The 15,413-nt window shown below is 39.9% G+C and overlaps 2 protein-coding genes across 7 annotated transcripts in view; both read right to left on the reverse strand.

Annotated features, from left to right (window-relative positions):
- The window catches only part of PIP5K1B (phosphatidylinositol-4-phosphate 5-kinase type 1 beta), a 354,990-nt gene that overhangs the window by 249,121 nt on the left and 90,456 nt on the right, over positions 1-15,413 (reverse strand). Inside the window, exon 1 of one of the 6 annotated variants that reach the window (XM_068551824.1) lies at positions 6,264-7,124. The exons of the other annotated variants lie outside the window; for them this stretch is intronic. The gene's annotated coding sequence lies outside the window, so the exon portion shown is untranslated. Of the gene's footprint in view, positions 1-6,263; positions 7,125-15,413 lie in introns of those variants that run through there. 6 annotated transcript variants of the gene reach the window in all.
- On the reverse strand, positions 7,286-8,547 carry PABIR1 (PP2A Aalpha (PPP2R1A) and B55A (PPP2R2A) interacting phosphatase regulator 1). Its single transcript, XM_068551830.1, has one exon. It carries the CDS (start codon positions 8,437-8,439, stop codon positions 7,576-7,578), a length of 864 nt encoding a protein of 287 aa, XP_068407931.1. The 5' UTR covers positions 8,440-8,547; the 3' UTR covers positions 7,286-7,575.

A 15,413-nucleotide genomic window follows, 5' to 3' on the forward strand; every position in this document is an offset into this window, starting at 1 on the left:
TGGAGTTCCAGTAACCCTCCGGGCATTACAACAGTGAAATCGTTCTTTGTCCTTAAAGTAAGAGGGAGTGATCATCTGAATCACAGGAATGGTTACCTCAATCAATTTTATTTTGCGAGGGCACAAAAGATCTTTTTCAATTGTCTTCTTTCACAACCTGCCTTGCTAGCCAAGCCTTAGAGGTCACTTTGTTTTGGAAGACCATTGTAGGCAATTGGAAAAGAACCAGAACTATCCCTGGCACTGATACAGAACTGAACTTTCACAGGTAAATAAAAGCTATACATTCTCTGCTTTCTAGTTTCAGTCACACTGCCTGAGAATTTGTTAATGAGTGATTTTCACATCTCCCAAGTGTTTATTCCAAAAGTTCAAAAAGGAGAAATAGAAATCAGGCACAAAGAAATCCTAGGTATGAGAACCAAATACCTATTTCTCTTTTAGGGCAGCACTTGGAATTTGGAAAGTTGATGCAAAATCAAGGCACAAAACACTTTCTCCAACAGTACCTATGTGTGCGTGTGTGTGTGTGTGTGTGTGTGTGTAATTTACAAAGTCTAACCTACCTAAGAAAACCGAGGAGAGGAAAATGAGGGGAAATCTAAAATGGGAGTAAAGCTAAATAAGGCTCCAAGCACACAGAACAAAACTCACAAAGCAGGTCAGGTGTGTGTATGTGCAAATGTGCATGTACATTTAGTTGTGCATGCACAGGACTGGAGTATTTGATGTCACCTGCCTAACCTCTCTGTTATAAAACTGTTTTCACAAACAAGCTACATATTGAACCAAAAGTCACTTTTTTTGGGGGGGGGGACAGATCTATGTACAAATTTTATTTGCATCCACTTACTATTTCTGTGAGCTTGGGTAAATCCCTTAACTTCCCTAAGGTTAACTTCCTTATTTTTTAATTGAAGTACAGTTGATTTACAATGTTGTGTTAGTTTCAGGTGTACAGCAGTGATTCAGTTATCTCTATCTATCTACCTACCCATATATATATCTAACTATCTACCTATCTATTCTTTTTCAGATTCATTTCCCTTATAGGTAGAATCAAAAGTCACTTTTGAGGTGATTTTAAAATATTTATTGAACTTCCAAAAATGATATTAATTTGGAACAAATTATGGCCTTCAATGGTTTGTTTCAAAATATCTAATGCAGGGATGTGACACTGTGAAACTTGAAGTTTAAGCACCAATTCTAAAATGCGTTCAAAGGCAAGTTTTCCTTTTTGGGTCCTTTTGCTGAACAGTGATTTTCTATGAAGTAAAGGTAAGAATAATAGTTTCTCAGGGATTGCTCAAGTGTTCTGAATTTAAATCTCTAACCTCTGGGGAGAGCTTCTTATAGAGAAAGAAGGTGAATTTGTTAATTAGGTAATAAAAGATTTTGGATCACTCTTTAAATCCTACTGTTACTTTTCCTCTAAAAATGATACATTTTTACCTTAAAGAGTTTGTTTGGCGCGGGGGGGGGGGGGGGGGGGGCGGTCAAATGGTTCTTGCTTTTGTTTCCCCAGGAGTGAAAATCTAAGGACAACCAATGATACTGTATAACTCAAGTATAACAAAGCATATATAACATATATATATATATATTTTTTTTAAAAAAACAATAATTTAAAATTTGTAGTTTGGGGATTTCTTATTTCAAATAGCAAATCAGTTTAAAAATATGTAAACCATGATATCCTTCTATACAACTTTAATTTTTTTTAACCTACTAGTAAAGAAAACAATCCTCCTGATTGCTTCCTCTAATATGATAATAATGTCTAAAGCCATCATTTTAAGTAAACATGTCGTTTGATTCAAAACAAGTGGCAACCCTAGCAAGCTGGAAAATAGGCTTTATCTCGAAAAACGAAACCAAAAAAGTCTGTTCATGAGGAAAAGACAAAAAGGACTTAAATTTAAATGGAAAAAAAAAAATAGAAAGTAACAGAGACTTGAGAAAATGTATTTGGTTTTCTCATCTGTTAAACGGGAATAATCATTGCATTTACCTCACAGGGTTGTCATGAGGATTAAATAAACTCATTACATTCAAAGCATGGAAAATAGTGTCTAGGCCCTTATTGAATACTCAATAAATATTAGTGCTAATTATTATTATTACTATTGGCAATGGCTCATGTTATTAGACCATCTCTTGCTTTTCTACTAGGGAAAGCAAACAGTCTTAAAGGGATCACAATCTTGTGAAAATCCTGGCTGCCGAGCAATGATAGCCTGATTTCACAGAGGAAGTACACTAAAAAAATTGCTCAAGATTCCCCAAATCCAGAAGTAAGAAGAGGTCATTACTGAGGGATCAGTGTTTCTGATTTGTGAAGGGAAGGCTATCATCTAAAAAAGAGATAAGGCTTGTTCTGCATTTTCCAGAGAGTAGGACTTGAATTAAATGGTGTAAGTTCCAGAGGGAAATGTCTGCTCAGTGTAAGAAAGACTCCAACGTCAAAAACTCTCATCTTATAAAAGGATAGGCTGCCTAGAAGGGTAGAGTATACTGTTACTGAGTGTGAAAGTAGGAGTTTCATCAGTCATGGATAATAAAGAAGACTCCTTAGCAAGTCCACACTAGATGACAATAATGACAACCACCAGCACCACAAGGATAGTAATGATAGTTGATACTAACTGCCCAGCACTGCTGTAAGGACTTTACCTATAGGGACCCTTACCTCAGCCACCCAGCTCCACAGTCTGTGTTTTTAACCACTACCTCCCAGTTCGGAATCCTGAGCAAGTTTACCTAATCTCTCTGTGCCTCCATTATAAGTGAGGACACTTATAAAATGAGGATAATATGGCACTAATCTCAGAGGATACTGACGAAGATTAAATGAAACAATACATTTGTTTAGCAGCTAGAACAGTGCCTGACATGTAGCAAGTACTTTATATATACTTTTTAGTATAAAGGTCATATCAACTTTTAAGAAAACCTTTTTACTTGAATGGCAAGGTAGGGAAGGCATAAAGAACTGTCTTGGCTACAGTGAGCAATCTGACTCAAAAAAAAATTTTTTTTTAAATCAACTAAATGGAACTCAAGGCTTGCTGATTCAGGACTGAGTCTCTGAACAAAATGAGACATGAAAAATATGGGCAAAACTGCTAAAGTGAGAGTTCTGCAGTGAGATCAGATTCTCTGTATACTTTGTCATGGATGATTGTAACGTAAGACCTTGGAAAAAAACGGCCTATTCCATGACCCACTGCTGACTTCTCTTAGCATCTCCAAGATCTTGGCCAATCACTCAACTCCACTTTCAGTCGAATCCTTATTTGCTTCACACACTTGACTTTACCTAGTTCCCGCTTAACCAATTCCCAAACTTAGGTCAATCCAATCTACTTCTTTTGCACCTGACATCCAATTGCAACCTGTCATCCAATGTGGCCTAATAAAGCTCCTACTCACCCCTGGCACTCCTTTACAGATTCTCACAGAGGCAGCATTAAACCTTTACTTCATTCAAGCTTCCAAATCTACTCCTGCCCCACCCTCAAACATCCTACACTCCTTAAAAGTTGGAAAACAGAAGCAATTAGACACAAATTCTTTTCACTTTTCATATACACCTTCCTCCAAACCCCTAAACTCCTGCAACACAAATCAGTTCAACATTTACTGCTATCTTTGCCTAGCCTTTTCACTCTCCTTCCTGTTGCAAAAGAAAAAAAAAAAATATTCTAGACAACCTTTCCAAGACCAACTCTTTCTTCTATTCTCTGATGCTACTCAGGAAATATCAGTTACATCATCTTCTTCTGTTTGTTGTTTTGGCAACTATTCCCCCCAGTCTCCCACTTCTCTCTTGGATCTTCAGACTTTTTCTACTCATCTAAAAACATGCCAATAAGAAAACAATTCTCAGTCCTGTTTCCCTCATAAGCCTTGACCCTTTCCCCCTTATATGCCAAAAACTAAGAGTGGTCTCTTGCTGTAGGTATGTAGCCGGCTGAACTGATAAATGTGAACCACCGTAAGGCAATCCCATACAGGTTATTCTTGATTGCAATCAATCTTTTAAGTATGCTTAAAGGTTCTGACATCCAGCAGTTGCAGATTTGGTGACCATTAATTATATGTTCCATTTATACTGTGTTTTTAAGAAACATAATAAAGGAAAATACACAACAGAGGTTTGTTATATATGACAAACTGTACTTTAACTCAATGTTGATATGTGCTTTGGGGCTTCTAGCACAAAGTTTATAGATTAGCAATACTAATACCTTAAAAAGGTTTTTTTGAGGATAATTCTTACATGAGCTAAGCCTTTACATTCTATAGAGTAACGACTGAAGCCATGAGCAATAATATAATAATCTAAATTGTCTATATAAACTCTTAGAGCCTTATCTGATTTAAAACTTACCACCTATATAGAAAAATAAACTTATAGAAATAAAAGTTTCTCTATACCTTCAGGGAAAAGGATCTGGTAAAAGCCCATAAAACAGGAGAACAAGACGTACTGAACAAGAAGAAAGCAAGCCAGTGAGGGTGCAGCACAGAAAGCAAGGGGAGGGAGAGGCAAGGGCCAGACTGCACAGGGCCACCTAGCACAGAATTAATACATTTTGGTATACCATAAGAACAACAGGAAGCAAATGAAAAGCTTTGAGCTGGGAGATGGAAGGATCAGATCTGCAATTTTAAAAGGATTACTGTAGTTGCTGTATGGAGGATGAACGGGTAGCCAACCAGAATGAGTGTGAAGGGACAAGTGGGAATTAGGGGAGGCCTAAGAGAGAAATGATGGTAGGCTGGATCCAGGTGGCAGTACAGATGAAAGAAGATAGATTCTGGAAGATAAAATCAATAAGATTTGGTGAATGATTAGATATGAGGGAAAGAAAAGAGAGATGTCAGTGAGATGTTGGTTTCCTGAATTTATATACACATATACATGGAATGCAGAGTAACATCTTGTATAACATATAACGAATTATTAACAGAAATCACCTATGGGTAGGGAAGATGAATTTTACATAGTAAAAGGCAGACCTTCTTTCTTTTTTTTTTTTTTTTTTACTATATAGATATCTGCATTGTTTAAATATTTTTATAAGCAGAAGGTATACATTATTTCATAGTTACATTCAAATGCAATAAAAAGAAACAGCATTTTCCTGGGTAAAAAGGATAGGAATGGCATTTTAGGGAAAGGAACAATTTAATCAAAGGTACAAACACATGAAAGTACACGGCATATTTAGAGTATCAAGTGGTCTAGTGTTTACAGAGTAAGAAGGGAGGATGTGTAATTGGGACAGGATGAGCAGAGGATTAAACCTGTGTTAGAGTACAGCCAGCTCATGAAGGACCTTATCGTATGTCAAGTTAAAGAAAGCATCCCCTAAACTGTAGAAAATGGAGAAGCATATAAAGTTTTTAAGCAGGAGGACGACAAACTCAAGTTTATATTTTAGAAAGATCACTTTAGAGGCAGTGTGAAGACTGGGCCAAAAGGGAGGTAAGAAAATAGGCTGGGAGATCACTTACGCCGGAACTTAAGCTAAATCAGGGCAACAGAGATAGAGAAGGGCAGACACAAGATTCACTTCACAAGTAGACAGGACTTGGTGATTGAGCTGGATGTGACACACAGAGAAAAGGGAAAGTCAAAGATGCTTCCCATGGTTTGAAGAAATTAGATAGGATGACATCAATTTAGGTAATCCAAGAACAAGTTAAATGAAGAGATAATAAATTTTGTTTTGAAGATGCTGAGGTTAAAGTACCTCTGGAAGCAGGTCAAAGTGCCCAACAGGAAGTTGGACATATACGTTTGAATTTGAGGAACAAGGTCAGAACTGGAGCACATTAACCCTATTACCCAGAATAGAGAATTTTAAGCCTGTGGACACAATCTTACCCTCGATGTAATGCACTGAATTCTTGAGGCAACTGCCAAAAGTTGACCAGTTCCATTTATTCTCATAGTTGTAAAAATTCCACGTAATTGTTAAAGTCTCTGTAGGCAATAACTTAAAGTGAGCCGGAACATTTTGTCTCGGTTTCTTGGTCTCTCTTTTATTGTTTTCCCCTTCCCCTTTTGTTTGCCATTCTTTCTATCTACCTACTTATCTAGTTAAGGAAGATACAGGAAATATAAGGAAGTATAATATAAAAAAATTTGTTATTAAATATTTTCATACTTTGTCTTAATTGTAAAAGGCAAAGAAAAGAACATTTCACAATTCTACCTTTAACAAAACCTAAGTTAAATAATGATTTACCTAGGTGACTCTCCCCTGATTTTCTCTGGCAAGTCACTGCCCCTGAATTACACGACATCCCCCAGGCAGTCAACTCCAGCTGTAGCTTTAACCACAGAGGTTCCTGAAACAATTCCACGGTCCTGTTGTTGCCTACTGTCAGAAGTCTGAGTCACACTGTACCTTTGTCTAACCGATGATGCCCTAGTTTCTTGGGAGGTGGAGAGGAAGGACCTGTTGGCAAGGAAACAGCTGCTTCCTTCCTGAGCCAGGGAAAACCAAGAAGGTGACAGATGGGCAGAGCATAAAAGCAGCCAAAAGTGGCACTGGTTCCTTGTTGGCAAGGATTTTCACTGAGGCACGATTGGGTATTTTAAAGCATATTAATGATTGAGAGAGTTTCATCTGCCTGGGTGCTCTGCTGAAGTTCAACAGGGCTTCCCACACATTTTCTACAATGGAAAAACTTTTAAATTTGCAGTGGTACAAAGAACCTGGCCTCAGCCTATGTACAGTGGGCTAAAACTGCAAGGCACTGTCCCATTTCACTTTAGGATTATGCCCAAAAGAATGCACTTTCTGGTTTAAAAAAAAAAAAAAGAAATTCTGTATAGTAGTTATATTTGTACAACTTATTAGAATTACTATTAAAATTTCATTAGAAAATGTTTTTTAAATATGTTTACTTTTATATATTTAATTTTAAAAGATTTGTTGCAAACTTTTATATTCTGTTCTTTTATCACCGTCCCCCATCCACTTTTGTACCCAGAAAATTAAATATTCAAGGATTCCTGGGTAAAACAGACAACCACTGGATGGATAAAACTAACATTTTAAAAATACCTGTACATAGGTAAGTTATTGTTCTTCATCAAATAGAAATTAGCAATCACTGAAAATAACATTAAAAATTAGTGTGGGCATGAAGTAGGGAATTTTAAAACATCAGTTTACTATGCTGATTAATTCAACATTTATATTTGCATCAGAACTTAATAATCGCATAAATAAATAGAGCTCTCAGTTATTTTAAAAAATCAAGGGATGACATATGTATTTAGACATATTAGCAGCGTAAAGATGTATGCTTCAACACACTTATTGGGAAAACGTCTGAAAATATTACTACACTGAATTCAAGGGCACCCGCAGGAATCTGACATAAAAGTTCTCTAGAATACCAACATTTCAGGAAATTCCAAAAAAGGAAAAAGGGTAAAATAGGAAATAGCCTCAAATTAATCGACAAAGTTCAGTGCTTGTTCCAACTTCATTTTTCTCTTCATTGCAAAGACAAAAACAAAACCGAGTCTCAGGATGGGTGGGTGAATCACTTAGATGAAAGTTCATCTACTGGAATAAATGGAGAGGCCGCTTGGGCAGGTGACACAGGAGAGTCGGTGGTAGTGCTGACTTTCGCTGGTGAATTACAAGAAGATCCGGCACTGCTGCTATTTCCATCAAGGGTATCGGAAGATACACACACACCAGGATCTGACAGCTGTGCAACGTCAGAAGAAAGCATGTTGGTGATGCCCTGGAAAAATCTCTTTGGCTGATATTCAGTTTCCATTTCACATTTTCTTTTCAATGGTCCAAGAACACTTGGTCTAATGCAATTAATTGGACTCTGGCTTCTCCGGGTAGTAAATCGGGTCGTTGGGCTGGGAATAGGACTTGGAGGCAATCCATTGCTACTCACAAAACTTTGCAAGGATGGTGAAAAACACTGCTTCCCAATTCCCCGGGTGGGTGACGGTGCTGGCGACACCGGAATGAAATCGATGCGTTTCGGGGAGGCGGATTTCTCCACGTCGTTGTCACTCAGGCTGAAACTTTCCTCCCAGGAGTGGCTTATCTGCATTGCGTTCTGCACCTCGCGCTCATGGACGGTCTCTCGATTGATCAAGTCCATGCCCTCCTCCTGTTTGATCTGGTGCAAGCGGCTGCTGTGCATGCGGACGGGGGAGGCCGGTAGTAGCAGGCCGTGGCGGTTCGGGAACGTTGTGCTGTTTCGCCTGGCGCTCGGCGCCTCGGCCTGGAACACCGGCGAAGTGTCACTGAGGCCGTGGATCAGGGGGGCGCTGTTAGACCTCCTGAGGCCCCCGCCGCCGCCGCTGCCGCCGCCCTCCGCCGGGCTCCCAACGGTGCCCGGAGGCAGCTCCAGGTCCAGCTCCATCTTCTCCTGAGCCATGTCGCGGGCAGGGAGGCGGGGGCGGTGCTCAAAGACCTAGGATTCCCATTCCCCGCAGTCCAGGGCCGCTGCCGCCGCCACCGCCACCGAGAATCTGTCAGCGGGCTCGTCCCTCTGCGCATGCGTGCCCCTTGGCGCAGGCGCCCTGCAATGTCTCTCTTCGCGGCGCCCGCTTAACGCATAATAGCTGCGCCGCAGCCCTACGGGGAGGGGGAAGGAGTGGTTGGGCCGCCGGTCAGTACGTTCCTTCCGCAGAGAGCAGTGAGCGCAAACCTTCTTTAACGCACATTAATAAGGTTACCACCATACTCAGGAGTATATATCTATAAAATTAGAGCTCTGAAAGAGAGGCCCTTGGCGATGTGGGGCTGTATGATTAGGAGTGGAGTTCGTCCTAACCAGAGAGGCCTTCCCTGAGGAAGGGACCATCTCCTGAGATCCCTAGAAGCAGGCCAAAAGGATGCGGTGTAGAACTGCCTGGGAAGCGGGAAGCGAGGGCTGCCAGCTGGGTGGCTGGCGGGACCCAGGAAGGGAGGGAGGGAGTGTGGCCTGGAGTGGAGAGTGAGCTGGCGGGACGTGAGGTGGTGGACCTTGATCCTGAGAACAATGAAAACTCGGAAGGTTTTCCAGCCATGGGTATAATGGCGACTGAAAAGGTCCATGGCTGCAGTCCGGGGAATAACGTTATTGGGAGATTAGAACCTACAGAAAAAGACCAGAGAGGAGGCAATCCTCGGGGCCAGAGATGATGGTAATTTGCATCAAGGTGGTACTGTAGGAGAGGAGTTGGAGAGAATGGGAAAATCTGGGAACTAGGTCAAAGAGGGAAAAAACCAACCTGTATTACTATTGTTTTATTTAGAATCGTATTTCCAGCACAAGCATATGTGCTCAATCATATTCATTTAGGATGAGGAATTTGATGAGGGGAAAACAAATAGGTCCTTGAACTTTAAAAATAAAAACACAATACTTGGCTCATGTAAGTAACATAAACTTTCATATCATTAAAAATCGGTTTATATTTATTCTTTAGTGTATTCAGTCAGATTTTTCCCCACATAACCGACTATGTGCCAGGCAATGTGGTAGGAATTAGGTCCTAATATGTAGACATTTAATTTCTATTTGGGGGGGAAGAGAGAAATACATGGGCTATTTTTCAGATAGTGGTAAGCCTTAGGAAAAAATAAAATAGGGTGGTGTGATATAGCACTACTGGTAGAAGGGAGGGGGCAATTAGATAGAGCTGGGATCTAAATGACAAGAAGCAAGTCCTGCGGACATCTGGGGGATGAATATTCCCAACCATAGAGACTAGCAGGTGCAAAGGCCCAAGGCAAACGTAAGTGTGGTGAGCTGGCAAGAAAAGAAAAAGGGGCCGTGCAGCTGAAGCATAAGGGGGAGAGTGTTATGAGGGGGTAAAAGAGTTTGGCTCTTATTCTAAGTATGATGAAAAGCCACTGGAGAGTTTTAAGCAGGAGAGTGATATTATCTGGTTTATGTTTTGGATATTACTTTGGCTCTGTGGAAAACAGGCTGAAAGAGGGCAAGAGTGGACACAAAGATGGATTAGGAACCATGGCAACAGTACAGACAAGAGATTATTGGACTAGGGTTGTATCAATGGCGATGGGGGAGAAGTAGATGGATTCAGGATATGTTTTGGAAGTAGAACCTATAGGATGTGCAGATGGATTAGATTTAGATGGTGAAAGAAATAGATAATTCAAAGGCAACTCAGAGGTGTTTTACTTAAACTGGGTAGATGGCAGTATCATTTACTGAGATAGGGAAAGAGTGCATTTAGAGGAGTAGAAATTAAGAGTTCTGTTTTGGTTGATTTGAGTTGGAAGTGTCTATTAGATATCCATGTGCCTAGGTGAACTGAAAGAGAGCTTAGTGATTTTTGTTTGGCCTCCTTTTTGCAGTTGAAGAAAGTAAGATCCAGAGAGGCCGGCACAGTCAGCATCACATAGCTTGTTTAGTAGTGGGAACCAGTACTAGAATCCAGTATGAGAATCCTAGTCCATACCCTTTCCACTGTCTCTCAAACAGCTTTTAATTTGAAGTTCCCCATAGAATACAGATCCTGATAATGAAATAATGTTGATTATTCATACCTATCATTATAGAAACTGATTTAAATTTTCCAAGTGCCAGACACTATTCAAGGTGCATCATATGTAGAATCTCATTTAATCCTCACACTAACCCTAGGAAGTAAGTAGCATTGTTCCATTTTTCAGGGGAAACTGAGATGCAGGGATTCAGTAATGTGCCCAGGATGACAGCAAGCGGTGGGACCTCGCCCTTCTGGCTCCAGAGCATGGGCACGATGGTGCCTCCTCCACGTGCAATAACATTTCAGACTAGGAGAAACCACTTCCAGATTGTTTGCACCTTTGTGAGTGCAGTGGTATTTGAGACAGAATTTGAAGGACAGGTAGGATTTTAATAGATATTTTATATGGAATTGGAAGCATGAGTATAAAATAGCAAATTTGGCTAATACATAAAGTACATGGAGAAGAAAAGGTAATGGGAAAAAGGTGGAAATTAAAGTTGGAGTCAGAGATTTGGAGCTCTGAATGCCAAACAAAAGTGCCTGTATTTAACGTGTGGGGCAATAGGAAGCTGTTGACAAGAGGAATGACACAATGAGAGCTATGCTTTAGGGCCTGCCAGGTGGATGGATTTTAGATAGAGGGAAGTGGAAGAATGGAAGGTGGAAAGAACCAACATTTTCTAAGTGCCCAATGCTGCCAGGCCCTTTAAACACTCTATAGTTCCACTTAATTCTCATTCTAATCCTATAAAGCAGATACTGTTATGCTCATCTTATAAAGGGACAAGTGAGGTACAAAAATTGCAAAAGGCCCTATAGCTACATGGAAGAAGAAAGATCTGAACCAATATGAATCAAGATCTCACTTCAAAACCTATATTCTTTTTGCTGCTTTCCCCATGAAACAAGGGACAAAGGATTAATCTCCAAAATATACAAACAGCTCATGGAGCTCAATATCAAAAAAACAAACAATTCAATTAAAAAATGGGCAGAAGACCTAAATGGACATTTCACCAAAGAAGACATACAGATGGCCAAGAGGCACATGAAAAGATGCTCATCATCACTAATTATTAGAGAAATGCAAATCAAAACTACAATGAGGTATCATCTCACACCGGTCAGAATGCCCATTATCAAAAAATCTAGAAACAATAAATGCTGGAAAGAGTGTGGTGAAAAAGGAACCCTCCTGCACTGTTGGTGAGAATGTAAATTGATACAACCACTATGGAGAACAGTATGGAGGTTCCTTAAAAACCTAAAAATAGAACTACCATATGACCCAGCAATCCCACTACTGGGCATATACCCTGAGAAAACCATAATTCAAAACGCAACTTGTACCACAATGTTCATTACAGCACTATTTACAATAGCCAGGACATGGAACCAACCTAAATGCCCATTGACAGTTGAATAAAGAAGATGTGGCACATATATACAATGGAATATTACTCAGCCATAAAAAGAAATGAAATTGAGCTATTTGTAGTGAAGTGGATGGACCTAGAGTCTGTCATACAGAGTGAATTAAGTCAGAAAGAGAAAAACAAATACCGTATGCTAACACATATATATGGAATCTAAAAAAGAAAGAAAAAATGGCACTGATGAACCTAGTGGCAGGGCAGGAATAAAGACGTAGACATAGAGGATGGACTTGAGGACACGGGGGTGGGGGATGGGGAGGAGGAAGCTGGGGCGAAGTGAGAGTAGCATCGACATATATACACTACCAAATATAAAATAGATAGCTAGTGGGAAGCAGCAGCATAGCACAGGGAGATCAGCTCGGTGCTTTACAATGACCTAGAGAGGTGGGATGGGGAGGGTGGGAGGGAAGCTCAGGGGGAGGGGATGTGGGGATGTATGTGTGCATGGGGCTGATTCACTTTGTTGTACGACAGAGACTAACACAGTATTGGAAGCAATTATACTCCAATAAAGATTTATTAAAAAAAATAAAGATGGAGAATTTGATGGCTAACTCTGAGATGAAAAGAGGGTCTAAACTAAAGTTGGGAAAAAGGAGATGGATGTGGAGACCGGAAGGTAACAACCCAGAACCTGACTGCCTGGATGTATGGAGGATGAACAGAGGGGAGTCACAAACAACTGAAGTTCAAGCATGAGCAGCTGCAAGAATGGTACAACAGTACTGAATAAAAACAGAAGAGAGAGGAAGAGCTTCCGGAAGGAAATCAATATTGGATAAATAGGAAAAAAGTATTAACTATAGAGCTTATTTTATAATATCCATAGCATATTGCTAATTTGCATATTACTAAATTATTTCTATCAATAGTATGCCTCAAATGTGCCAACACTGTTCATCCATGTCTGGATAAACACAATAATTATCTTTACTAATAAAGCACAGAGATGGTGATAACTGCAAAATCAAACATACACCTATTAGAGAGGTGTACATACACCCTTGTCTCTACAGTCAATTCTCCACCCAATGTTCAAGGTCATCCTTAAAAATAAGACTTGAAGAGTCACTTCCCTATTCAAAAGCCTTTGGTGGATTCCCACTCGGGGGGGGGGGGGGGGGGGGAAGCCGAGGTCATTACAATGACCCGTAGAGCTCTAGCTGGGTCCCTGCCATCCCTCTGCCTACCCACCTCCAACAGCTCTCCCCAGTCACTGCCTTCCTCCAACTGCAGAGGCCTCCTTGCTATGCTTCGGCATCCTCCCCCTCCACTTAGCTTACTCTTCTTCCAGTGGACATCAAATTGTTCCATCCCTTCAGCTCTCTGTGTGAATGACCTTTCCTTGTAAAAAGCAACAACAGTTCCCAACACCAAGTCTACACTCCCATCCCCCTCACTCTGTTTTCATTTTCCTCCAGAGCACCACATGACAATATGTATACATTGTTTTCTTGCCTCATCCTCAAGAAGGCAAGCTCCATGAGGGCAAGGCCTTTGCTTTGTTCCTTGCTATAAGCCTAGTATCTAGAACAGGGCCTGGCACATAGCACTCAGTAAGCAGTTGTTGAGTCATTGTGCAAGTGAATGATGAATGAATGAATGGACTAACGTAGCTCTGTCCAAAAGGGAAGAGAACTCTGGTATTTGAAAGTCCAGAAAAGCCTAATAGGCTTTTCTAGACTGATTCTTAGTGCTCCTTACATTGACAATTCCTTTTCTCATATCGAGAATATCATTATTACAGTGCCCTCCAGCCCATGCAGGTAGGCTACCTGAACAAACCATTATGTGAACCAAGACGTTTAAGTCCTAAGTTTCCATTCTTTTTAAACCATCTGCTTATACACACTTGACAGAGTTAAAATGCTCAGTGCTGAGGATTCTAAGCAGTGTTTAATATATTGAGTTACTGCTTCATCTCAAAGGAATAAAAGATAATGAAAGAAAAGAACAGCCATAAAATGCAATTCAGCCTGTTGCAAAAATAAGAGCAGCAGGATCTAGATCTTCCCTAAGTCAATTAACCCTTCTGGTTTCACTCTGGGTATGAATTAAATACCACACTTAGGAGTAAGTCATAAAATCAAACATCTACTCATTAAACTTTATTGTGATTAATATTTTATTTTTTCAAACTAACAGGTAGTTTCCTTTTAATTCCTAGGAGCAATTTTTTTTAACTCAACATTTTATTTTTGAGATTCAACATAATGTTGCTGTATAGTATTCTACCCTTTAAATATACCACAATTTATTTATCCATTCAAACACTAGTGGAAGTTTGCACAGTTTCCAGTTTGGGGCTACAGCAAATAGGGGTTCTATAAACATCTAGGAGCAATTTTTGACTATTAAACCCCCAAGCATATAAAAAGGCAAATATCCACCTCTGAATCCATATTGAATGAATGTGAAATACAAAAATACGTGTACATGTATAATCTGAGATAGGCTGGAAAATGTCTCCATATCCCACATTAACTAATATCACCTATCTAGAATAAAAATATTGCAGAGGAAAAGTGTACTTTCAAAGCATAGGAGCTCAGGAGTGTTAACTGGTACAACAACTTAGGGAAAATGTTTGGCAGTACATCATACTACCTACTAAAAGAAAATACATGCATGTTCTATGATTAAGAAATTCCACTTTGGGGTATATATCCAAGAGAAATGAGCACTTATGTCTACTGAAAGCCATGTACAAGAATGTTCCTTGCATTATTATTCATAATAGCCCCAAACTGGAAACAACCCAAATGTCCATGAACAGAACAGTTAAAAGGGTGAACACATTATACAATGGAATTCTTTACTCAACAAGATGGATGAGTTACAGTACAATGTTGAGTGAAAGAAATCAAACACATAAGAGTGCATACTCTTTGACTCCCTTTTTATGAGGTTCAAGAACAGCCAAAAGCAATCGATGGAGGTAGCAGCCAAAATAGTGGTTACCCTTGGGACTACTAACTGGGAGGGACACAAGGAAATGTTCCATATCCTGTTCTGGGTGCTGTTGACACAGGCATCAACATATGTAAAAAATTATTAAATAAGTACTTAAAATGTATACACTTTATTGTATATCAAGTTAGTCCTCAAAATGTTATCGATATAGAGAAAAACAGAATGGGAACTTGGAATGTAAATGGAGGACAAAACAGAATAAGAATATACTTTAGTCGGGATGAAGATATTTTGTTCAAACGCTAACCACGAGTCTAACTCTAAACTGGAACGCTAAGCTTCCAAATCTCTCTGACACACAACATTATCAGTGGAAGAACAGCTAGTTGGCCTTGACAGGACAAAGAAAGGAGACAGAAACACACACATATGCCCTTCAAGCTGCCTTTCACTGGGGCCCTAAACACCAATAGCCTCCAGGAGCCCCACACAAACACTGGACACTTGTCTGAGGCCAGTTACAGATCACCAACAGAACCATCGGTTCTCCTTGG

The sequence above is a fragment of the Eschrichtius robustus genome, chromosome 10, assembly GCF_028021215.1.
Source record: "Eschrichtius robustus isolate mEscRob2 chromosome 10, mEscRob2.pri, whole genome shotgun sequence".
NCBI lineage: Eukaryota > Metazoa > Chordata > Mammalia > Artiodactyla > Eschrichtiidae > Eschrichtius > Eschrichtius robustus.